This window comes from Sceloporus occidentalis, unplaced genomic scaffold (assembly GCF_023333645.1).
Source record: "Sceloporus occidentalis isolate IW3139 unplaced genomic scaffold, rSceOcc1.0.p SCAF_3, whole genome shotgun sequence".
In the NCBI taxonomy this organism is placed as follows: domain Eukaryota; kingdom Metazoa; phylum Chordata; class Lepidosauria; order Squamata; family Phrynosomatidae; genus Sceloporus; species Sceloporus occidentalis.
Genome location: NW_028316983.1, coordinates 159,945,325 through 159,970,630, shown reverse-complemented (window position 1 = coordinate 159,970,630; position 25,306 = coordinate 159,945,325). Strand labels below are relative to the sequence as shown.

Here is a 25,306-nt window from a genome sequence, read left to right as displayed (position 1 = left end):
TCTACAGTGTAAATGCACCCATGTTGACCCTGTGGATGAGAGACCTTCAAGAGTCCTTGTTATCAGCTGCCCTCCTCAAGTCTTGCAAAATCAGAGTTGTTATTTCCTTGATGAGTCTATCCACCTGCAGCCTTCCTCTTTTCCTACTGCTTCTAACTTCCCATGCATGTGTTTAATGTTACAAAATTTATCTGTACAATCAGAAATTTGGGGCTGTTGGGCAAGAGTGCAAGGGTCAAGAAAAGGAACAATGTACTCCATTCTTATCCCCAGAAAGTGCCCACCCTGAGGAGTTATTCAGACTTTTTTTTAGCACAATTAAGGGCAGAAACAAATGGCTACAAAGGGGCAGCTTGCCCCTGCCCAACGGGACTGCAGCAAACACAAGCTGCGGTCCTGAAGGTTCCCTCCACCTCTGGCCCAAATTGGAGCAGATTCCTTTTTGGGCCAGGTTTGGGCGGCCCAGAAGCAACTTCAGTGCATCTTTCACACATCTTGGGGCTGTGTGTTGTCTAATGGCTACACCCCCCAAACTGTGCAGAAGCCAGCTTTTTCTGCCCATCTGTTCAGGCCTTGTGTGAATATGTCACTCATCCATTCTGGTTTTGTTGTTCACACTATTTTTTTAATTGGAACTCCATCTCTCCACATCTCTGCAAATTTTGTTGCTCAGCACTGAGAATAAAGATGAAGTTGATGATGGGTATATATTTGAAACACATTCAAGGCATGCAGAGCCCAGGTCTATTCAAACTGGTTATTCACACAGCCAACAATTCATTTTTTTAAGGAAAACTCAGGGGGAAAAACCAAGATCGAGTATCCTGGTTAAGTGTGGTTTTTGGCAGACTCTCTCAACTTACTTGGGTGCATTTGAAATGCATATGAACAACAAAGATTCAACACACATTCTACCAGGATTATTTATTTTCACCATATGAATAACCTCTGAATTTCAGTTTGAGTTCTTCAGCCAGAGAGATCTGGACACAGGAAAGAAATGGACTTGTGTACACAAATGTGGCCTGCTACATTGTTTTCTGCATGATCTCAGATCAAATCTTAGCTGTGTATACTCTATGAACCTGGACCTCATCTTCTATGACTTGCAAGAACCCCTGTGGCTAAAGGTGCAAACGAAAAAAGGGACAAGGGAAGAAACTTTGAGGATAGACATAAATAATACAGAAATAAGAAACTATTGAAACCCAGTCATGCTCTCTCAGCCTGAGAAGGAGGAAAAGGCAAACCAACTCTGAACAAATCTTGCCAAGAAACCCCCATGATCTCACCATGATTCACCCTTGATAGGGTCTCCATAAGTCAGAAATGACTTGAAGGCACACAACAAAAAAAATATCTTAGGACTGATAAGAGGAAGGCATAAAACTTAAGAAATTCCATTCTGAAAACAAATCTAAAAAATATTCAGGAAAGTAACCAGGACAAATAACGAGATCATATTTCTTGTTATAGCCACAAAATGTATTTTCTTTCATATTATATTTGAACCGTAACCTCATTATGCCCCTCTTACGAAGAACTCTAAAGTAGTTATAGGCAACTGTGTGGCTTGCAACTTGTTCCAACCTCTGGAGTTTCCCTCAGGGGCTCTCAACAGCAGAGCAGATAGTCCTTTGATTTGGTAGACTGTAAATCTGTAGTAAAGTCAGCATGGTGTAGTGGTATGATACTATGACTCTGGACACCAGGGTTCAAATGATCTGTTCAACTATGGAAGCCCACTGGGGGACCCTGGGCAAATCACACACTCTCAGCCTCAGAGGAAGGCAAAGGCAAACTTTTTCTGAACAAATCTTGCCAGGAAAACACTATGCTCCCTATGTTAGGTTCAACATACATTCAAAATGATTTGAAGGCACACAACAACAATAACAACAAATCTGATAGCTGGCAGAAAAGAAGGCAGGGAGACTCCTAAATGGTAAGGAGAATATGGATCTTAGAGGAATTCATGGCAATTACTGATGGCTTGTATGGTGTAGGGATCTTGTAGCACCTTTGACACTAACTGCTTTATCACACTAGCAGGGAAACAGGATTTAAACAAGAGTTAAACTAGAGAAAACCAGGAATGCCTGAAGTTTATCACACAATGTTTCCTGGTTTTCTCTAGTTTAACTCTCGTTTAAATCCCATTTGCCTGCTAACTCTGCAAAAGAAGTTGTAGCATAAGCTTTTGTAAATTTGGTATACTGATATTCCAGATTAACACGGCTATGTCTCTGAATTCTATTGACTGCTTGTATCATGCAGATGTACCCATTTTGTTTTCTGATGCAACTACTGTAAAATGTAAGCACAGATGTTTGGATTCTTTTGGGGGGCATGACTGTACTTTGAAATTTGCCACTTCAACACTGACACTTCAAAATTTGCTATTACATCATAGTTTAATAAGTGAGTGGCATAAAACTTGAGAAATTCTGCTTAGTTGTCAAGAGATCCTCTTGAGTATATAGTATATATTCTTGTTTTGGGAATTTAAGACTGGATTAGCATTGCACAGAGACTCTAATTGAAAATGATGAGATATGAGGCAACTTAAAGATACAAAAATATGGTATACATTTTTGTGAACTAAATTTCTCCTAATCAGAAAAATGTAATTCTTAGTAGGTACATATGGATGATGAAAATCTCTTTCTCTGTGTGTGCGTGTGTGTAATGGAGGAGCTGGCTTTAAGCGGTAATGAATGCAAGAATGCAATATGTGACAATTCAGTTTCCCACAAAGATGATCAACACATGGGTTGCATGCAGCCACACACACCCTTTGTTTTGCAGAGAGATCAGAGGCAACATACAATGATAAAGAATTGTGCAACAACTGGATTCCACTCTTTTACTTTTCTGCATCATCAAGGCCAATGTGTTTTATGTGGCAATGTGTAGACCAAAAGCGACATCTTGTGGTAAAATTAAAGATTACTTTACTTTAAGATTTAATCTATATTGAGCTTTATTAGCAGACTACAGAACAGACAGGCTTGCAAAAGTGTAGCAAGTTACTTTATTGAAGTCAAAGTAGTCTACTGCCTTCCCTGTTGATTACAATTTATATCAAACATTTCCACAGAATCTCACAGCCCTTTATTTTATTTACTAACAACTGTATTACACTTGTTTTACAGATGGAGAGCATGGAGAGGCCATAGTTGTTATCACATGAAGGAAATCCAATGTCATCCCGAACGCAATCATGGGTATTCATGTCATTGTGTGATAAGTTATCACATGCAATCGCTGACAATGGAAATGCATTCCAAACACAACTCCACATCAATCCAAAATTGAGTAAATTCAGTGAACTAGGGAATTCACAAATCCTATTGCCAGGCTACTTTGCATTCAATGCGGTGTTGTTTGGTGTGATATGCATGTCTGCAGTGGCCCTGGTATTCCCCCACATCAATTTTCATGATCCTCCGTTTTGTTTTGGCTTCCAGGGCTCCTAGGTCTTCCCCGGCAGCTGGGAAGAAAAGCAGCTGTTTTTGATAGGAAATGAGGGGTAATGAATGCACAAATAAAGTGCATTGCCTACATAACATGAAATAAAAGGTAATGAATGAGAAAATAACGTGAATTGCCTACATAACGTGAAATAAAGGGTAATGAATAAACAAATAACAAGAAACAAGGCAAAACCATGGGAACCGGAGGCAAGCCCCGCAGGAAGTGTAAAGAGGTCACAATCCGATTCTGCCCTCACTACACATGTGCAGGGATGTTAATTCGAATTCTAGACTACGAAGGGTACGTACTCATATAACATCTTTTGCATTCGCACTACTTTGACTTTGGGGTGGGCACTGTGTTCTTCTGTGGTGTGATAACCATCCACATACTTGTGTTCATTTCTGAATTGGCCCTATTTTCTTTTCTTTTGAAATTGGGAGACCTTCCTCCCGTGTGATATCGTCCCATGACGTGCTTAAAGTCATATGGTAGGTCCCTGGATTAAATACTACTTGAAGCTGTTTTTCTTCAGACCTATTTGACCATACCATACCATACCACACCACACCACACCATACCAATCTTTTCTTCATGTTTCACACCACAAACTGTTTTCCTCAATAGAAATATACAAATTAAACCTACATATCCATTGGAAGTTATCCCGTTTCATTTCTTATTATTATTCTTGATTTTAAAGAATTGCTGGTTTTGACTTGTCTTGTTATGTCTTTTTTTCCACTATGTACCTTCCTATGTTTTCTTTTTCTTGTTCTTTTCACATAACAGTTGTCTTTTGGGATAAACAAGCAAGCTTTGCTTGCTAACAGTAGTTCTTAACATTTGGTCCTCTTAAAGTTCAATTCCCACAGTCCCTGACCAACAGCCATATTGGCTGTGACTTCTGAGAGAGGAAGTCCAAAACATCTGGGTAAACAAGAGTTAAACCACTGGATAATCTTTAAAAATAAATCACGAGTTTCTTGGTCTCGAATTTTCAACATTACAGTGAGATGCTACTCAGGTCTCATGTTGGGGCCCAGAAGTACAGGAGACAAGGCCCACAGAGCTATGGGGTGGGGGGACATCGGCTGGTTCATAAATAGTGTTTCCAGTATCCCACTGGACAAGAAAAGGCAATGATTTTTCATAGTCTGGACCTTTAATTTTGGGGATAAGGAAAGACAGATAAATAATTGCAGTGGTGACCAGAACAGGCACAAAGTCACAGAGCAGGGAAAAGTTATTTTTTAGACTACAGCTCCCAGAGCCTGTAACCAGCATGGCCAATTCTAGAAAGTGCAGTAATAATAAAATAATAGCTTTCCCAACAAGTTGGATACATTCAATGGCTCTGCTCAGTGTATCCTGGTGAAGACCTTAAGATTACATGAATTGCCTCAAGACAGTGAGATGCTGCATGTGGTCAGTAAAGAAAGGCAGTATAATGAACTGTGTCTGTGCACTCACCCATAATCTGCCCTCCATTGACACAGAATCAGATGTTTGATTATCAGGAATGAGACTTCTCAGAGACTAAGAAGAGGGGCTGGAGAATCAAAAGAATGTTAATCTCTTCTATTGAGTCCATTCTATTGGTCAGGCCTCACCTGGAATACTGTGTCCAGTTCTGGGCACCACAATTCAAAAAAGATGTTGACAAGCTGGAGTGTGTCCATAGAAGGGCAACCAAAATGGTGAAGGGTCTGAAAACCATGCCCTATGAGGAGAGACTTAGGGAGTTAGGTATGTTTAGCCTGGAGAAGAGAAGGTTAAGAGGTGCTATGATAGCCTTCTTTAAATATATGAAGGGGTGTCATATTGAGGATGGAGCAAGTTTGTTTTTTGCTGCTCCAGAGAATAGGACCTGGAACAATGGATGCATGCTACAGAAAAGAGATTACACCTCAACATTAGGGGAACCTTCCTGACAGTAAGAGCTGTTCACTAGTGAAACACTCTCCCATGGTGTGTGTGGAATCTTCTTTGGTCTTTAAACAGAAGCTGGATGGCCATCTGTCGGGGGTGCTTTGATTGTGAATTCCTGCATGGCAGGGTGTTGAACTGGATGGCCCTTGTGGTCTCTTCCAACTCTATGATTCTATGACATAGAGATTTTTTTTAAAAAAAATGTTGTTGCTGCAGAATAAACTGTTCCCCTGAAAATCACTCCAGATCTAATGTCTTCTCAGCCTAGCAAATATCTTTCATGCATACATCAAAAATCCTCCCTGAGGAGCAGACGAAAGTTTTCACGGAGATGGACATCTTATGTGGGTCTGCTTCATGGCAGAGTGGGGGATTTGAACTTGGGGTTCTCCAACTGTGAACAAGCATTCTTTGACTAAGCTTAGGTTTCTATTACTTATATGATTTATTTTCATTCTCTCTTCACTGAGATTCAGGCTGCTGAGTCTCTATGCAAGTACTGACCTTACCCTGACCTGCTTAGCTTTAGCCAATTTTGCTGTATCATGTGCCTCCATACCATATCCTGGCACCAATAATGCAATGGGCAGCTGTATAGAATGCTCATGAAGGCATAGAAATTGCTAATAAGCAAGGCAGGATGCTAATGCTGTCACAGTACTTAGAAGCACAATAAATGAGAATGTACCAAGAAGAAAAGAAGTGGCTGTGCTCTTTGGCCAATCCCCCCCCCCCAAAGATTATAAAATAATTAGGACTGCTTCTTCTAGATTCCTATTGACAAGAGCTTGGAAAAGTTGCCCTTCTTGACAACACCCAGACCTCCCACAACCCCAAGGCAGTACTGAGAGTTATGGTCCAAAAAGTAACGTTTCCAAATTAAGGAGCTAATTGATTACAACTGAAGAATATATTGCAAAATTGAGTAAGTTCACTTATACCCTTTGTGTGCTCTGATCATTTTATAGCATGTGACAAAAGTACATTGGCTATACCAAGAGTGGACAACTTTGGAGAGTTTAGAGTCATTTTTACCCTCTCTCTGGATATTGTTGGACCATACACAAGGTGCTTTTTTAAACCATACTTCCCAGGTTTCCTAAGAAGAAAGATAAAACTAGGAAACCTAGATTATAGGAATCCCATTCTGTAAGAATAAGCAGGAGAGGAAAACCACTGTGAAATTTGGAAAGCAGGGCACAGTATGAAGCTTCCTAAGTAATAATGTCAGACTCACATATCTCATTGCAGTGGTGCTAGGCAAATGCCTCCTTATGATATGACATAGTTCGGTGCCTGAAATTGTTGGTACTTTAACAGACTTCTTGTCTCTGGAGAAGAAACTGAACAAAATGTTTGCTGCCATTAACTTCTAAGAAACTTCATTTATATGATATGCTTGAATATAATGTTTGTATGATATGCTGGAATATAAATGTTTCTAACTGGATGTAAGGTAATTCATTATAAGAAACCATGAAATCAAGAGTCAGCAGAAGGGACAGTACTTTGACCACAGAATTTACTGGTATATATTTTTTTAAAAGGAGGGAATCTATTGGAATCTTGTGTGTGATATATGTGTGTGTGTGTGAGTGAGAGAGAGAGAGAGAGAGAGAGAGAGAGAGAGAGAGAGAGAGAGAGAGAGAGAGAAGCCATCTTTGTTGCTGTGTGCCTTCAAATCATTTCAGACTTATGGTGATCCTAAGGCGAACCTATCATGGGGTTTTCTTGGCAAGTTTCTAAGGCTAAGAGAGTATAACTTGGCCAAGGCCACCCAGTGGGTTTACATAGCTGAACTAGGATTCAAACCCTGGCCTGCAGAATCACAGTCTAATGCTCAAACCATTATACCACACTGGCTCTTTTTAAAATTTATTCATTCCATACAGAAAAACAGCTCAGGATGTGGGCTGGGGGAAGAATAATGAAGTCAATGACCCCCACCCCCACCTAAGGTAACTAGGTGGGAAGAAGAACATATATTTGATCTTTCTTCTCAGATGTTGTAATACCAGTCTGGAATGCAGTTTATAGGCTTCTCCTCCCAGATGGTCTTCAGCCGCTTTGCCCAAGATGACAGCATTTGCTTTCTCTCCTCCAAGGCCACATATTCTGGTGCAAAGCATATCTGAGGAGCCAGGACACTGAGGCCACAGAAATGCAATATCCCATGCTGAACTCACAAGAAAAAGGGAGAGGAAGAGGGGCAGAAAGCCATAACAAATGACTTTAGTGTTTAGGTCACTAACAAGCATTACAAAATAGTGAGCTGAAAGGAGTAGCAGGTTTTTATAGGAGCCAGAACTAATGGTCAGTTTCAAGAAATACATACAAAGGATTCAACCTGGACTATCAAGAGCCAAACAGAGGGAGTTACTACTGTGCTCCCACTAGCTGTGAAATAACTTCAGGTATAGCCTCTGCATGAAGGACAGACTATCTGAGTTCTTAGGCTTTGCTGCTGTTATTAAATATCATCAAATTGATTTTGACTTATAGCAATCTTCTGAATAAGAAAATTCTTGAATATTTATTCATCAGTATTTGTTCCCCAGTTTTTAGTCCTAAAGAGGTCCCCTTTAGTAGCATTGTTGTTGTTGTTATTGTTGTTCTGTACCTTCAAGTCATTTCTGACTTAAGGCAACCGGAAGGTGTACCTATCACAGAGGGTTTTTTGGGGGGAAATTCAGAGCTGGCTTGCTATGGCCTCTGAGGTTGAGAGTGTCTGACTTGCCCAAGGTCACCCAGAAGGTTTTCATGGTGGAATGGGGATTTGAACCCTGGTCTTGATAGTCTTTTCACAGTCAAACACTCAAACCATTACACTATGCTGGCTCTGCTTTAGTAGCTTACCTAAAGCCAAACACTAACATCCAATGAAAACAAAACAACACAATTAATGAAGACAGCAAGACAGAAGTGCTAAGCCCAAGACATTAAAGACTTTATCACATGAGGAATATTGGGGGGAAATTGAGGATTTAAACACTGATTATCCTGTGAAAATCGCATGATCACGATTAAGTTTTTCACACACATCGCAATTAAAGAGTCATTATCACAGGAATAATCAGGAAATAAAAAGGCAATAAACAGTAACAAATCATTAATAGGATTTCCCCATGATTGATTTGTTGCTGTTTATTGCCTATTTATTCCCAGGATAATGGCTCTTTAATTGCAATGTCGTGTGAAAATCTTAATTGCAATCGCGGAATTTTCATGGGATAATCACTATTTAAACCTCCAATTTTCCCTGTGTGATAAAGTCCTACGACTGCTCCTTTCCCCCCAAATGTGTAAGGATAGGCTTATGATGTCCTGCTCTACCACTGTGGCCATGAAAGCCAGGGAACTATTCAATTGTCTTTGCACACCCACTGCAAAGGTATCATGCAAGGAGGCACTTGCTAGCTCCTTGCATAAATAGTGATTCCCAAATTGGATAGTATGCCCCTCCTGGGGGCAGTGGATTGGGGGGGCAGTGGATCCGGGGGGTCCTTGATATAGTGGCTGGTCCACTCTAAGTAGGATTGCTTTGCAACAATGCAAACCTACACACGCCCTTTCAGGAACAAGCCCTACTGGAGCTTGCTTATGTAAAAGTGTGTAGGATGAAAGCTTGAGACACATTCAGTGAAACGTAGCCCATCCCAAAAGCCAGAGAATGCAAAAGTCTTCACAGCTTGCCTGAAGCTCAGAAAAGAAAGAGAGTGCCAGTTGAACCCATCTAGGAGGGGAGTCCTACAGTCTGGGTGCTACAGATGAGATTATTGTGCTGAGGTTCTTCATCCCAGTTTTAGCCCCTTGCTGATTGCTAAAACAATGGTTTTAAAGCAGGCATTCTTCAAGTAAGAAGGACCAGGCAGGCAGGCATGTTGAAAAATCCCAATACACTCTGAAGGGTTTTGTTTCTCCCTTCCAAATATCAATATACAGAGCAGAGCATTTAGTATTGTTGGATAGCATCTAACTGTACAATTCTTGGTGACAAGATGGAAAATCATTTCCCCCTCTGTCTTCTTTGGAAAGTCCATCTGCCTTGCACTAGTGAATGGTGACATAACCAACACAAAGGGATGCTGACCTTTGGTATGTTAAACTACCCTTTGAAATGTTGGCTGAACAATGACTGCTAAATAATAGTTTTCAGACACTGAGTAAATGTTTGTTACACATTTGTTGCAATCAGACTTGGCTTCACACAACAGCCTTGTAATACAGAACATTATTGCTACTGGATAGCTCAATCTCTGCTCAGAAGACAAGCTACATGTATGACAAGATAATTCTTTTTTTTCTTTTCTTTTTTGGAAAGAGAGAGGCCACCATCTCAGATGGTAGAAGCATCAGTGGAAAACCCCAGCAGGTCCTCTTGAACACCATGGCTGTTCTCCAATGCTGGAAGATAAAGTTATATGTTCCACACAGGTCCAAAACACACTACAAAAATAATCCAGTTTGAGACCGCTTTAACTGCTCTGGCTCAGTGCTAGGGAATTCTGGGAATTGTAGTTTACTGTGGCATCAGAGCTCTCTGACAGAGAAAGCTAAATGTTTCACAAAACTACAGTTCCTAGGATTCCCTAGCATTGCGCCAGGGTAATTTAAGCAGTCTCAAATTGGATTATTTCTGCAATGTGTTTTGGACCACAGCCTACTTTGCGGTACCAGCTCTCAGACTTTGATCCTTCCTTTCCTGGACTTCAGCTCTTAGAACTCATTACCACTGAGCATTCTGGATGGTGCTTCTGGGTGCTGAAGTACAAAATATCAGGAGAACCAAATGTTAAGAACCACTCACTGCTCTGAACAGCTTCAACTCAGGCATTAAGAAGGACCCTCTCCCCTTGTCAGTGTTAAAAGAAGGGGCAATTCCCATGCTGGCTAGCACTGGGGTTCATGCAAAGGGGTATTTTCCCTTGAGACAGCAAAATATCTTGGGCAGCTCTGATCTATGCATAGCAGTCAAAGTCAGCCAAGAGCCACGACAGAGGAGGTAGACTTATTACCTGCATGGGCCACAGAACCCAACGAATATCACCACTGACTCCTTCTTTTGAATACATTCCTTTATCTCCTCCAGTGGTAAATGAAAGCAAGGCTTTTTTATTCTGGAATGGAAAGGGGGAAAATGCTTCTGTAATTCTATTTAAATTTAAAAAATCATCACTTAAAAACAATCTAAAATCAGAGTGCTCTTGGTGCCTTATGCTGGCAGAGACCGCAACTCCAACAAAAAGCCCAGCCATGGGGTATAAATAGTTTTTGAACTCCATGCTGTTGCAAATCACTTAGGATATACTTCTCCAGAAGTGGAATGATCCCCTAGGAGGCCTTGTCTCTTGTGTCTAACAATTTGATTTTACAGGCATGCTTAAATGCAGGATTTTGTAGCTGATCTCTGTGCCAGGGCACATATAAAATGATCTTGCATTAAGATGGTGCATTAAGAAAGCACTTTGGATCCACTAACACAGGGGTAGGCAACCTTTTTGAGCCGGGGGCCGGGTTTCTGTCCCTCAGACAACTGGGGGGCCGAAGCCGGGGGGGGTGGAGCTTCCACCCTCCGGGGGCGGTGCCACACACTGGGGGTGGAGCTTCCACCCTCCAGGGGCGGGGCCAGTGCTGGAGGCCTCGCCCTCTTTCCGGGCCCCTGACGGGCCCCAGGCCCTGTCAGGGGCCCGCAAAAAAGCCAACGGCGGGCACCAGCACTAGAGGCCTGGCCCTCTTTGCCAGACCTGCCACCCCCCATCTCACATTCATTCTCTTTTCTTCCTCCCTTTTCCTTCTTCCATCTCCTTTTCTCATTCTCCCACTTCCTTCCCTCACTCCCACTCTTTTTCCTTCCATCCGTCTCTCTCTTCCTCCCTTTTCCTTATTCTTCCCTTTCTATTTCCCTTTCACCTTCTTACTACCCTTCCATGCCTTTCTTCCTCCATTTCCTTTATTCCCCCTCTCTCACTCTCCCTTTTACTCTTTCTTTCTTTCCTTCCATTCATCTTTCTTCCTTTATTTCCCCTTTCTTCCTTCCCTCCATTCCACCTCTTCCTTTATTTCCCTCTCCCTTTCTCTTCCTCTTTCCTTCTTCCTTCCCTCCTGTCTTCCTAGCTCCCTTCCCTTCCCCCCATCTCTCTCTCCACACCTCTTTCCTTCCTTCCTTCTTTCCCTTCCTGCTGGAGGCAGAGGTCCATCCCTTCTTCCTTCCCATCTCCCCTTCTCTTTCTCCTTCCTTCCTTCCCTATGTCTCCCTTCACATCCCCCTTTCCCTCATGTCTGTCTTCCTCCCTCCCTTCCCCATATCTCCCTCCACACATCTTTCAATCCTTCTCGCCTTCATTTCCCCCTTCCTTTCTTCTTTCTTCCTGGCTCTCTTCTCTTCATCTCTACCTCCACACAGCTCTTTCTTTCTTTCTTTCTTTCTTTCTTTCTTTCTTTCTTTCTTTCCCTTCCACTCTGTCTCCTTCTTTTCATCTCTTTCCTTCTTTCCACCCATCTCTCTCTTCCTTTTCCTTCCCCCTCCCTTTCTCATTCTCCCCTTTCCCTTTCTCTCCCTCCCTCCACCTCTCTTCCTTCCTTTCTTTCCTTCCATCCGTCTCTCTCTTCCTTTTCCTCCCACCCTTCCTTTCTCATTCTCCCTTCTCCCCATCTCTCCCTCCACACCTCTTTCTTTCCTTCCCTCCTTTCCACTCTCCTTCCTTCCATCTCTTCTTCTTTCCCTATCTTTCTCCCTTTCTTTCTTTCCCTTCCACTCTCTCTCCTTCCTTCCTTCCTATCCTCACTTCCCTCACCTGCTGGAGGCAGAGGTCCAGGAAGGAGGAGGCCAGCGGCTCCCCAAAGGCCCTGCCCGCTCGTGTGAGAGACCTTTGGCCTCTCGCGCGAGCGAGCGGCACCTTCGGCCTCTCGCGCGAGCGGCCGCTTGCGCGACAGGGAGGAGGCCGGCGCCCCCCCAAAGGTCCTGCCCGCTCGCGCGCGAGACCTTTGGCCTCGTGCGCGAGCGAGTGGCGCCTTTGGCCTCTCGCGCGAGCAGTGGCTCGTGCAAGAGGGAAGAGGCCGGCGGCCCCCCCAAAGGTCCTGGGCGCCTTTGGCCTCTCGCGCGAGCAGTGGCTCGTGCAAGAGGGAAGAGGCCGGCGGCCCCCCCCAAAGGTCCTGGCCTCTCGCGCAAGCGAGCGGCGCCTTTGGCCTCTCGCGCGAGCAGCAGCTCGCACGAGAAGGAAGAGGCCAGCGGCCCCCCCCCAAAGGCTCCACCCGCTCACGCGAGCGAGCGGCGCCTTAGGCTTCTCGCGCCAGCAGCGGCTCGCGCGAGAGGGAGGAGGCTGGCGCCCCCCCAAGGGCCTGGTGCTGCCGCCGATTGCCGCCGCGGCGGCAGCACCGGCCGCGGGCCGGTCCCCTGGCCTTGGGGGGCCGCATGTGGCCCGCGGGCCAGGGGTTGCCGACCCCTGCACTAACACAACCAAACTAGAAATAGGCTGAGTGTTTGGGTTTTTTAACCAAGCTTCTGCCGGTTCGTGCCACAAGACCAGAATGCATTCAGCATCCCAGATGATATTCTGGTAGTAAGTGCCCCAATGTTTACAGCAATCGTATTAAATAACTAAGGGCCGAAACAGAAATAATCCAATTTGAAACCACTTTAGCTGCCTTGGCTCAATGCTAGGGAATGCTGGGAACTATAGTTTTGTGAGACATTTAGCCTTCTCTCTGTCAGAGAGCTCTGGTGCCACAATAAACTACAATTCCCAGGATTCCCAAACACTGAGCCAGGGCAGTTAAAGGCTTTCAAGCTGGATTATTTCTGCACTCTGTCTCAGCCCTAAGTTTCTTGAGTTTCTCATTTTTGCCTGTCTTTTCTCTTACAATAATATTCAAAGAAGGTTATATAACAGTGAAAATGCAGCAAAAAGATGAGGGACACCCATTTTCCAGTCTACACAAGCCATGGACCTTGATTCCAACTGCAGTTGGCCCTCTGTATCCATGGTTTTTCATCCACAGACTCCACCAACCAAAGCTTGAAAATATTTTTTAAAAAATAAAAAAAGCAAACCTTGGTTTTTCATCATTTTATGTAAGCGACACCATTTTACTACATTGTATATACTAGGACTTGAGTATCCACAGATTTTGATATCCTTAGGGCTCCTGGAACCAAACTCCAGTGGATTCCAAGGGCCCACACTAATTCATTTGGAGGTAAGTCATATTGGTGCAGTCCAAACCGGCGCTTGAGTTGGCCTGACCACATACTAGGGTTGCGCAGGGGTGGAGCAACCGCACACCCCACAACCTTAGTATGTGATGGTGGCATAATAATGGCGGCGCCCTGTATACACGAGTGCTGCCATTGTTATGCAAGTGCCACATGGCGCTTACGTAATGAGTGCGCCAGTGGCACACTCGTTACGCCACCCCTGCAGCTTTCAAAGAACCTGGTTTTGCAGCTGTGGCTTCCCTCCGGAGGAAAAGCAGGTGCTGGCAGGCCGCCGTTTTTCAGCAGTCTGTACTGCGCCCTTGTTTCAGGAGGGCTTACCTGGAGCTTGGGCAGAAACAGTGTGGACTTTAGCAGTCAGACTCCCTCCCTTAGAACAGTTACTTGCTGGATTCTGGCTGTCATTCTCTAAAAATGCCTTTTTCACTCTTGGGTCAGTGTGCAGGGATGACAACCTCTATGTGGAATATTGGAGGACAAAGCCAGGCAAAATTATCCACATGTATAACCGATCTTGTAGACCAGGTAAACATACCTTAAGTAAACCAGAATCAAAACACTTTGGGAAATCGTGAGCAAATCCTTGGACGAAAACTCTGTCCATCCAACCTTTCATGATTGCTGGCATGCTGAACCAATATAAAGGAAACTGGATAAAAAAAGAAAGGAAGAATATTGTTGGCTTTAAGGAAGCACCAGTTTCATCCTCAGAAATAGCAAAACGCACAGAGAATTTCACAAATCAAAAGTACATTTTGCCAACCAAGTACTATGTCTCCTGGACTTCTTTGACACACAGCACAGTGGCTGGCAAAGCCTCTTGTTGATTACAGGTGGCAGAGACTAATTTCAGCACAACTACAAGCTTCTTCATCTGAGAGCAGCCAACTTTATATTTATATATGAAATTGGAATCACTGTAAGAACCCTTCTGAGCCAGACCAAAGACCCATACAGTATAGCAATGACTTCTCACAGTGGCCAATAAGCAAGACACCCTTCTACTCATGTTCTCAAGCAACTGATATACAGAAGCATACTTTCTCCAATAATAGTGGAGGGATCAATGGTGAGGGATCAAGAAAACTGCAGTCCAACATTTGGGAAGGTGCATGCTCCCCATCCCTGATCTAGACTTAAAACAGAATTTCTCCCAGGGGTTGTTTTAAAAATAATGACCTGAAAAATCAACAAGTCAGCTTCTTTCACTTTCCTCTGCTCTTCAATCAGATCTTCAGACAGGCACCCATTTTTGCAAGCCTCCCATGCCTCAACTCCATAATTAAACTGTTCCGGGTTGTAAAGATCGCCTGTGAAGAAAAGTAACTGACAGTCTTCCAGCAAGAAGCACTACATGCAAAACAATTAGCAAGCTCCAGTCTACCAACAGAGCCTTGAATCAGGATGATGACCTCTTATCCCGTTGCATGTGTTAATTGATTTGTTTGGTTCTCAACAAATTCTGGTGCATGGCCAATGTTCATAGAATCATAAAGTTGGAAGAGATCACATAATGTAATAATGTATTTGTCAGTCTGCCTCCTTCCTGCATTTGATTTTCCTCTGACCTCTACAATCTCACCTTAAATAATGTGTTATGCATGCAGACCTGAAATCTGGAACATCTTGTGTATGACAAAGGAGGTTACAGTCTGTAAAAAGCCAATAATGTGACAAATTTGTCAGTCATTAAGATGTCACAGCATTCCTTCCTTTTGCATCCATGTTGATGATCTAGTGTTTTTTTTTTAAAACTGGACAGTTGTGTACCACAGTTTTGGAGTGAAAGAAATTAATAATAATAATAATAAACGTTTTATTTGTATACCGCCCTTCCATAAGATCAGGGCGGTTTACAGCATTTAAAAATACACAAATTCAATTAAAAACCATATCAAAAATTACATAAATCACACTACAACATAAAACAAAGAACAAAACAAAAACAACAACAAAAGCCCCCGGGTTAGCCAAACCATTGCCTGTGCGGCCTGTGCGGCGGGGGGCCTATAGGGACTTAATCGGGGAATGCTATTTGAAACAGGTAGGTCTTCAAATCCCGTTTGAATTGGGCCAGGGAGGTAACTGAGCGGAGCTCTATGGGCAGCGTATTCCAAAGGGCCGGGGCGGCGATGGAAAAGGACCTCCTAGAGGTGGAGGATAACCTCGCCCCGGGAACCCTAAGGAGTTGCTGCCCAGATGTTCTGAGGGTGCGAGGCGGAATGTACGGGGAGAGGCGGTCCTTCAGGTATCCTGGGCCCAAGCCATTTAGGACTTTATAGGTCATCACCAGCACCTTGTATTGCGCCCGGAAGCAAATGGGCAGCCAATGGAGGTTTTTTAAAACCGGTGTTATATGGCTGGCCCTGGACGTGCCAGTGACCAGCCTAGCTGCCATGTTCTGCACCATTTGAAGCTTCCGGGTTTGGTATAAGGGCTGTCCCATGTAGAGTCCATTGCAGAAATCCAGTCTCGAGGTTACCAGGGCATGTACCACAGTTTCAAGGTCCCTCTGGGCCAGGTATGGGCGCAGCTGGCGAATAAGCCAAAGCTGATAGCAGGTGCTCTTGACCGTCGCATTCACCTGAGCAGTCAGGCGAAGGGACGAGTCAAGAAGCACCCCCAGACTGTGCACGGAGTCCTTCACAGAGAGCGTGACCCCGTTCAGGACAGGTGGAACCACCGTCATTCCTGGACCAAGGGAACCTATCACGAGTACCTCCGTTTTCTCTGGATTCAGCTTGAGTCGGTTTTCCCTCATCCAGCCCATTACTGACTCCAGACAGGCCACGAGAGGAGAGACGCCATCCTCAGTCACTGCATCAGTCGGAGACATAGAGAAGATTATTTGGGTGTCATCAGCGTACTGATAACCCCGCGCCCCATGTCTCCGGATGATCTCTCCCAGCGGTTTCATGTAAATGTTAAATAGCATGGGAGACAGAATGGCTCCTTGAGGGACCCCAGTTTTAAGGGCCCTCTCATCGGAGCACACGTCTCCCAGCTGCACCATCTGGGACCTCCCGGAGAGGTAGGACCGGAACCACTGGAGCACAGTGCCCCCGATTCCCACCTCTGCCAGGAGCCCCAGAAGGATACCATGGTCTATGGTATCGAAAGCCGCTGAGATGTCCAAGAGCACCAACAGGGACACGCTTCCCCTGTCGATGCCCAGATGGAGATCATCGACCAAGGCGACCATGGCCGACTCAACCCCATAACCCGCCCGAAAGCCAGTTTGAAATGGGTCCAGATAATCCGTTTCATCCAAGACCCCCTGAAGCTGGATTGCAACCGCCCTCTCGATCACCTTCCCCAAAAATGGCAGCAGTGAAACTGGCCGATAATTATTATACACCAGGGGGTCGAGGGAGGGCTTTTTTAATAAAGGTCTTACTAGGGCCAATTTAAGAACAGATGGAAATTGCCCTTCCCTCAGAGATGTATTAATTATCCGGCGTAACAATGAAGTTACAGCCGGTCCCCCCTGGGCTGCTAGCCACGAGGGACAGGGATCGAGAGAGCAGGTTGTCTTCCGAACACTTCCGAGGATCTTGTCCACATCCTCGGTACTAACCAACTCAAACCGATCCAGCTTAACTAAGTCCACGGAGGCCCTGGACGCCTCTACGCTAGGTTCTGCCTGAATGTCGGCGTTAAGACCTTCGCTTATCCGAGAAGTTTTATCCACGAAAAAGTCATTAAATAAGTCACAGCAGGCCTTAGAAGGTTCAAGGATCTGGTTCAGGGCAGGAGGGAGCTGAGTGAGCTCCCTGACTACCCTGAACAGCTCTGCTGGACGCGACTCCGCGGACGCGATACGAGCACCATAGAATGAATTCTTTGCTGCTCGTATCGCCTCTCCGTAGTCCTCTAACCGTTGGGCTAGGAGAGTCTTGTCGTCTAAGCGAAGGTGTTTCTGCCAACGGTACTCTAGCCGTCGCAGCTCCCGCTTCCTTGCCCGGAGATCTTCCGTATACCAGGGCTTGCGTTTGGAAGCGGGTCTGAGAGGGCGCTTGGGAGCGATACTGTGTATAGCCCTCGAGAGACCGGTATTCCAGATACCAGTCAGGGCATCAACAGAATCGCCGTCGCTTCCAACCATGTGTCCCTCTAGGGCTGCCTGGAACCGGTCAGGTTCCATTAGCCTTCGAGGGTGGACCATCCTAATAGGTCCACCACCCCCGGGAGGGATCTGGGTAGAGACCTTGATTTTCACCTCAACCAGGAAATGATCCGTCCATGGCAAGGGGGAAATATCAGATATTTCCACCCACGGATTTTCCGCATCCGAACAGAAGACCAAATCGAGAGTATTACCCGCACAATGCGTAGGACCCTGTATTAGCTGGGACAGGCCCATGGCAGCCATGGTATCCATGAATTCGCGAGCCGCACCGGGTGGAACGTAGCTGGCCGTGAGGGAGATGTTGAAGTCGCCCAGGACAAGTAGCCTGGGCGTCTCCAGCATCAGTTCAGCGACCAGCTGTGTCAGCTCGTTAAGGGAGTCCGTTAGCGCACGGGGTGGCCGATACACCAACAGAATCCCTAGACTGTCCCTAGCTTTAAGGGTCAGGTAAATACACTCGATATAGGACGTCTGTCTGATGTGGTTCCTAGTGAGGGACACGGTGTTCCTATGTATCAAGGCCACACACCCCCCCCGCCCACCTAACCTGGGCTGGTCCTTCACCGAGAACCCGGCAGGCAGGGCCTGAGCCCACACAGCATCCCCTTCAGGCCCCAGCCAGGTCTCGGTAATGCAAGCCAGATCACAACTTCGGTCCTCCAACAGATCGTGGATGATGTGGGTCTTGTTGTTAATTGATCTGGCGTTGCACAGGAGCAGCGACAGGGTTTGTGGCACGGTTGGAGCGACCCTCAGGTCCCTTAGGTTGGGAGGGGGACCGGAAGGAGAGATGGATATGAGGCATCTATCTCGCCTTCCCCTGGAACGCAAGTCCCTCCTCCCACCGCCATACCTCCCCCTGCCCCACACAACCTCAATAGGAGCTCCGCTCAGAGTGATGTCGTCCCCTTCCTCCCCAGCCCATGCATCCCCCGCGTCCATGACCTCCCCCCACCCACCCTACACCAACAAATAAATAAGGGGCAGAGGTTAGCCCCTTAAGACTATTTCCCAGAGGGGAAAAGGATACCAAATGTATTAGACCATGGGCTGTTTGAGGTCACAATTCAAATGAAATGGACCCAATTCAAATGAAATGTCCCCCCCCCCTTAATGTCAGCCCAATGGACAAATGAAGGGGATAATTTAAATGTAATTTAAATGTAAAAGCCCCAGATTCAAAAGTACCGAGTTAAGTGGTTTTTTTGTGAGCCCCGCAGAAAACTGCACCAAGTGCACTTGGTGCAAATATGAATGATCTGGAAATAACCCAGTTTCCACATCAGGTTATGGCAAATATGTGCCACCATAAAATTACTAGCCTTTTAAATGTCTGAGAATTCTTTGAGCTGATAATTTTTAAATGGTGTGTTTAAATAAAAAAGGCTTTAAAAATCATACATCAAAAGTAATTTAAGAAGTACAGAACAAAGGTGAATAAGTTTCTGAGGTTCTTGTAACAAGTTATCTTTTCTAGTAACTTTTCAAGGACTTTTTAAAGAATTATTTGAAGAGGAATTTTTCAAGTTTTATGCTGTTCTTTTGTTAATCCTAAGCATTTTTTTCCAAAAAGAAGAGCAATAAAAAGATGTGGAAAAGGTATGATTAAAAACAGCAACAACCTATTTTCCTTTAACACTCTCTTGTCGGGAAACCCTCTCCATTTTCTACTTGCCCAGCCAAGCCAAAAAGCAAGACAAGTCAGGAATCTGCAGTAAAAAATAGCTTTATTCTATTGCACAGGGAATAGGCTGCCAGGCATCTTGGGACGCAAAAGCAAGCAGCACCCAATTCAGAGTGTGGTTACGTTTGATACCTTTACTGATAACACATTCATTAGTCATTCACATATGTGGTAGCACTGCACTATTCTACAGGTCTCCCCTTGCAGACCACTCCTATGGCCAATACACATTCCAAGCAAACTTTAGCCAAAGGTTAAATCAACAATGTATGCGTGATTGAAGACACAGCAGTCATTCACACTCACATTTGCATACCGAGGAGATTTGGGAAGATTCAGTTATGGAATACCAAATCGAAGTTCCCACTATGTTTACCACGACTGAATCTCTCATTGGTATTTTAATCCTATTGACATGCACATCACTGTAGTATTGATTTAAAATGGAGCCTCCATTTTGAATGAGTTTGATCATTCTCAGGTTTTTTAAAATGTCAATCAAATGATGTGCGTTTTGCCATACTACTTATGTCAGTATTTAAAGGTACTTTCATACTGATAGAGAATAGCAGCAATGCAAAAACAATGGTGTGCATAAGCTGTCAAATTTTATTTTAAAAAAAAGTCCACCATCTCATCATGTTCTCAAGAGAACTCCCTCCCTGGCTTTTGTGAGCTCTGGGAATCAGCCACTGGTGCAGATAAAGGGACTGATTCACCCGCAGAAGAGAAAAAAAGCTAGATGGCACTTTAAAGGGACCATTTTCTGAAGCATGGGAAATCTGAAAATACTGCATTTATGGAGCCAGTTTCTTGACCCCCGCACCAAATGCTGAGAGGGAAAAAAATGACACTTTTGCCAGCAGGGCAAGACCAGTGGGATATGTATGTTCTGCCTCTCTGCACATAACACCTTCCTTCTTGAGTGCTCTGAGTGGAATTGAGAGTGCGTTCTCATTTGTGGTTCTTTTTAAAAGGCACAGTAAAAGTGCTGGATTCAAAACTACTGTGTTAAGTGGGTTTTTTAACAGCCCCCCAGAAAACTGCACTAAGTGCACTTGATGCAAATATGAATTACCTGGAAATAACCCGGTTTCCACACCGGGTTATTTCGTAGTGTGAATGAGCCCACACTGTGAAGCAGTGTGTGCGAGCTATCTTTTTAGAGCTGAATTTCTACTCATCAGTTGTGATGAGTAACAGCAACGAATTATCCTGTAAAGATTGAAATAAAGTAAGAGGCACAACCTAATTTTAAGAACTAGCTTTTGATGGTCTGATGTCCAAAGCATAGTCTTTACTCACCAACTATGTCTGTTCTTGTTGTTCTTGGCTCAAACTGCATATCATACAGATCAGAAACAGTGATGTCGCAGCCCTGCTTGCTCAGTTCCTCCACTGCAACGGTTTTTAAGGACCCATTCAGAGATTTAGGCTCTTGGTGTGCATAGACAATTAATACTTTTTTCCCTGAAAAAAAAAATGATGGGAAACAAAAGTGGCAAGCATTGGCACAAGGAGAGTGAGGGTGTATGTGATTTTCTGTAGGAAACTGTTTCCAATCTGGAGAAACAACCTATTCTGGATTGCAGGATGCTGTGTAGTTTTTCTTCAAAAGTTTCACTCATAGCTCACAATTTAGTCAGTGGGTACAAGACAGTATTCACAGTTGTCCCCTCACCCATTTTATCTTCATAAGCACCTTGTGGACTAGACAATCCTCAGTGGGTCAGGGTGAATCTTTGAGAATCTGCCAGACTTTGCTCTCCACCTTGACAACCTTAAAAAGAAAAGGCAACTTACCTGCCATTTACACTTGAAGTTCAGGAACTCTTTCTCTCTGCAAAAACAAAACAACAGGTTAATCTCCACTTGAAAAGAACTTGGCAAGAGTATTGGAGAAACACAACAACACACCCCTGCACAATATATACTTTTCTTCTTCAGATTAAGAATAAAAACATATATTTAAAAATCTGAAACACATAAACCATCAAGTAATAAGAGCTGATTGCAAATTATAGGACAGGATTTTGTGCAGTTGTGTAGGCAGTTTGATATCCACCTGCCCCTGACAGCTTGGCTAACAGTGAGGCATTTTGGGGTCCAAAAAATTCCAGAGGGTAAAAAGTTCCCCAGGTTGTTTTCTCTGGCTCCGTGTTATCCCCATTTCCAAATACAAGAGCAACAAAGTAAATTAAGTAACAATATGCTGCTCTTTCATGAAACCTCAAACTGTGAATCTCTGCAGCCCCCTCACTCTCTTTTCAGTGGGTTTATGATGCTTAGCTGACTATCACCACCTATAAAGCTGGCATACTAACAGTATAATCCAATACACATGATGGCTCCCTCGTCAGTTCCAGGGATTTACTCTCAGGGAAGTGTGCACAGGATCACAGCCACAAAGCCTGCTTGTGGTTCCACCCCTGTTCCATGAATCACTGCATCACATACTTAGTACCCCCCCCCCAAAAAAATCAGGTTTTTATATCTGCACACATACACACTTCCACACACTTCCACACACATATCAGTACATTCACACAAATACAGAGACATACTGAAGCAATTAACAAACAGGATTGAAAAAGATAACATAAATAAAATGTTTTGGCTTCTGCCTTCTTTGGTTGCTAAAGATGAAATTGAGGGGCATACAAAATGGGATCCAGGACAAACTTGGGAGAAGTGGACACACACACACACACACACACACACACACACACACACATACAGTGGGCCCTTGTTATCCGCTGGGTTTTGGTTCCAGGACCCCCATGGATAACAAAATCCATGGATACTCAAGTCCCATTAAATATAATGGCATAGCAAAATGGTGTTATAAAAAAATGGAAAATCAAGGTTTGCTATCTGGAATTTATAATTTTTTGGAATATTTTTAATCAGTGGATGCTTGAATCCGTGGATAAAAAACCCATGAGTAAGGAGTGCTGGCTATACACACACACACACACACACACACACACACACACACACACACACACACACCAATATATATATATACACAGAGAGACACACAGACACACACACAGTATACTGTAGCAGATTAAGCGTTTGACTACAGTTCTGGAGAACATAATTTAATTCCCTGCTTGAGCATAAAAACCCATGGGGTGACCTTGGGTAATCCACATACAAGATGGCAATGGCAAATCCCCTCTGAAGAAACTTGCCAAGAAAATCCTATGATAGGGTCACCATAAGTCAAAAATGATTTGGAGGCACAAAACAACAAATACATATACGTACATACATGCTTGCATTGTGTGTGTGTGAGAGAGAGCCTTTTTAAAGAAATAAGTCTCTCTCTCTCTCTCTCGGTATATATACACACATACCTACATAGAGAGAGGCTAAATACTTTAAAGATCCCATCTGGTCTTGACAACTGAACAGGGTCTGTCTTAGTTTGTATTTGGGTGGGGACCGCCAATAAACACCAGGTGCTGAAGGAACTGGCAATACCACCTCTGAGTGTTTATTGAAATTCATGGCGTTACCATAAATTAACAGGCAGCTTGAAGGAAGACACACTTATACATACACAGAGGCACACATATATACATGCATACATCACATGTACAAGTTCAGCCTTGGCCTATTACATGTCTTCATAAACACCCAATGAAATTTCCCAATAGTAAACCTGCATATAGGATCTGGCTAGTTATAGGACATTTTTGTCCCTTCGAGTCATTTTAGGCAATATTATGCCATCACATACTCAGGGAGCCCAGAGGTCCTCCTTTTCCAGGACATGCCCTCCATTTCATCCTTCTGTCCAGGAGGAATTCCCAAATGTCCTCCAATCTAGAGAGCTTTAAAAAAGCCATTAAGACCAATCTCTTCCAGCAGGCCTTCCTGGAATAGACACAAATAAGATTTCCCATCTATTGAAATCTGCCCATGATCGTGATCATTATTTGGACTGTTCGGATTTTAGTATGTAGTTTTTAATCTTATACTGTTTAATCTTGTTTTAAGGGGGGGGCATTATGTATATATGAATGTATTTTAACCTGTTGTATACCGCTTTGATTGCCTGGCAAAAAGCGGGATAGAAATAAAAAAATATTTATTTATTATTTTCTCTGGTCATGCCCACCCTTTTTCTTGAACATCTTACATTTTGCGGTTCCTTGTTCTCCTATTAAGGTTATGACATCTGGTCACCCTGCCTTAAAAGTTAAAGTTTAAAATAATACAAAAATGGAATTATATATATATATATATATATATAAGAAAAAGAGAGAGAAATATATTTACAGTCACCCTTCCTAACTCAGAGATCTGTGACCTCGATTATGCATGGATGGGTGACCTCCATTGTTTCTAATGGCGCACACGCCCAGGGGTGTACCCGGGGCGTGCCCTATTCAAGCCTAAGAGGCCTCTCTCTACAGCCACCGACCCATTTTATTATATGTTGTAGAATATATTATATATTTTAACATATATAATATGCCTATGAAGCTTGAATACGCACTAGCCTCTGTTTTTACGAGGGTCTGGAACAGATACCCCGTGGAAATGGAGGGCCAACTGTTTATAGAAAGAAAACCATGTGTGTGTGCGCGTGCGCGTGCATACACACACACACAGTATGTATATATACATATATATATATATTCTCTGTTTGCTTTTTCTATAAACGTATATAGTTCTTTCTTTAGTTTTGTTTCTCTCTCTCTATATATATATGTGTGTGTGTGTGTGTGTGTGTGTGTATCTTTTTTCACAGTTAGCTTTTTCTTTCTATATTATCTCTCTCTCTACACCTACCCACCCATTTTATTATATATTATAGTATATATTATATATATTAACATATATAATATATATGTGTATGTGTATATAGGTGTGTGTGAGTGTGTATATATATAGAGAGAGAGAGAGAGAAAAAAAAACTATGTAAAGAAAGCCATATATAAAGAAAACTAAAGAAAAAAACTATATATATATATATAAAGAAAATTATGTGTGTATATATATATATATATAGTGTATCTATCTATATATATACACACATAGTTTTCTTTCTTTCTATATATATAGTTTTTTCTTTAGTTTTTTTCTATATTAGAAAGAAAACTGTTTTCTATGTGTGTGTGTATACACACTATATATATATATATATATATATATGCAGATATACAGTTTTCTTTCTTTCTATATATAGTTTTCTTTCTTTAGTTTTTCTTTAGAAAGAAAACTGTTTTCTAAGTGTGTGTGTGTGTGTGTATATATATATATATATGCACACAGTTTTCTTTCTATATATATATATATATATATATATATATTCATAGTTGTGTGTCTGCCTGTCTCTCTCTCTCTCTCTCTCTCTCCACACACACATCCCGGATCCCTTTTCCTAAGCCTCTCCCACTCCAGTAGAGATAGTTACCTGAAGCGATGATGATGATGCTGGCGAAGGAGGGAGGCAGCAGGGAGTCCTCTCAAGGCAAGAGCATCCCCTGTGGCTCCTCCTAACGCCTGGCCAGCAGGGAAAGGCCGCTCCTGGCAACTCCTCCTCCTTGGGTGTTCCATGATCCATTGTGGACCAATGGGGGCCTGATGCGAGTGATCCTCCCCAAAAGGCCATCCCTGGCACAGTACCACCAGCTAATGCTGTTTCTTGGGTTGGCTTGGCCCCCCTCCAGCTCTCTAGCACTGAGCTCAACGTAACCCCTTAGAAAGGGCCAGATTTGGGTCAGGAAGAGGGGAAAAAACCCTCTCTTTTCTTTTCTTCTCTCTTCCAGGAGTTTATCATCTTAAGTGAACCACCAAGGAGGACATGGGCCCTGCAAAATGTAGGGCATCCCAGAAAATGGGAGGACATGACCCA

General features: G+C 43.6%; 1 protein-coding gene across 2 annotated transcripts; it reads right to left on the bottom strand.

Moving 5' to 3' along the window:
* Nucleotides 1–944: 944 nt before the first annotated feature.
* LOC149316999 (ribosyldihydronicotinamide dehydrogenase [quinone]-like) lies at nt 945–24,948 on the bottom strand. 2 transcript variants are annotated; one of them, XM_089516644.1, is made up of 7 exons: nt 24,866–24,948; nt 21,238–21,274; nt 20,740–20,904; nt 14,801–14,931; nt 14,157–14,270; nt 10,425–10,526; nt 945–1,124 (listed from the first exon to the last, which is right to left on the bottom strand). In XM_089516644.1, the coding sequence occupies exons 2-7, from the start codon at nt 21,242–21,244 to the stop codon at nt 1,056–1,058; spliced, it is 588 nt and encodes a 195-aa protein (XP_089372770.1). In that variant the 5' UTR covers nt 21,245–21,274; nt 24,866–24,948; the 3' UTR covers nt 945–1,055. The 2 variants fall into 2 exon arrangements, with proteins under 2 accessions (XP_089372770.1, XP_089372769.1); XM_089516643.1 differs by lacking the exon at nt 945–1,124 and adding an exon at nt 7,331–7,585.
* Nucleotides 24,949–25,306: the final 358 nt, after the last annotated feature.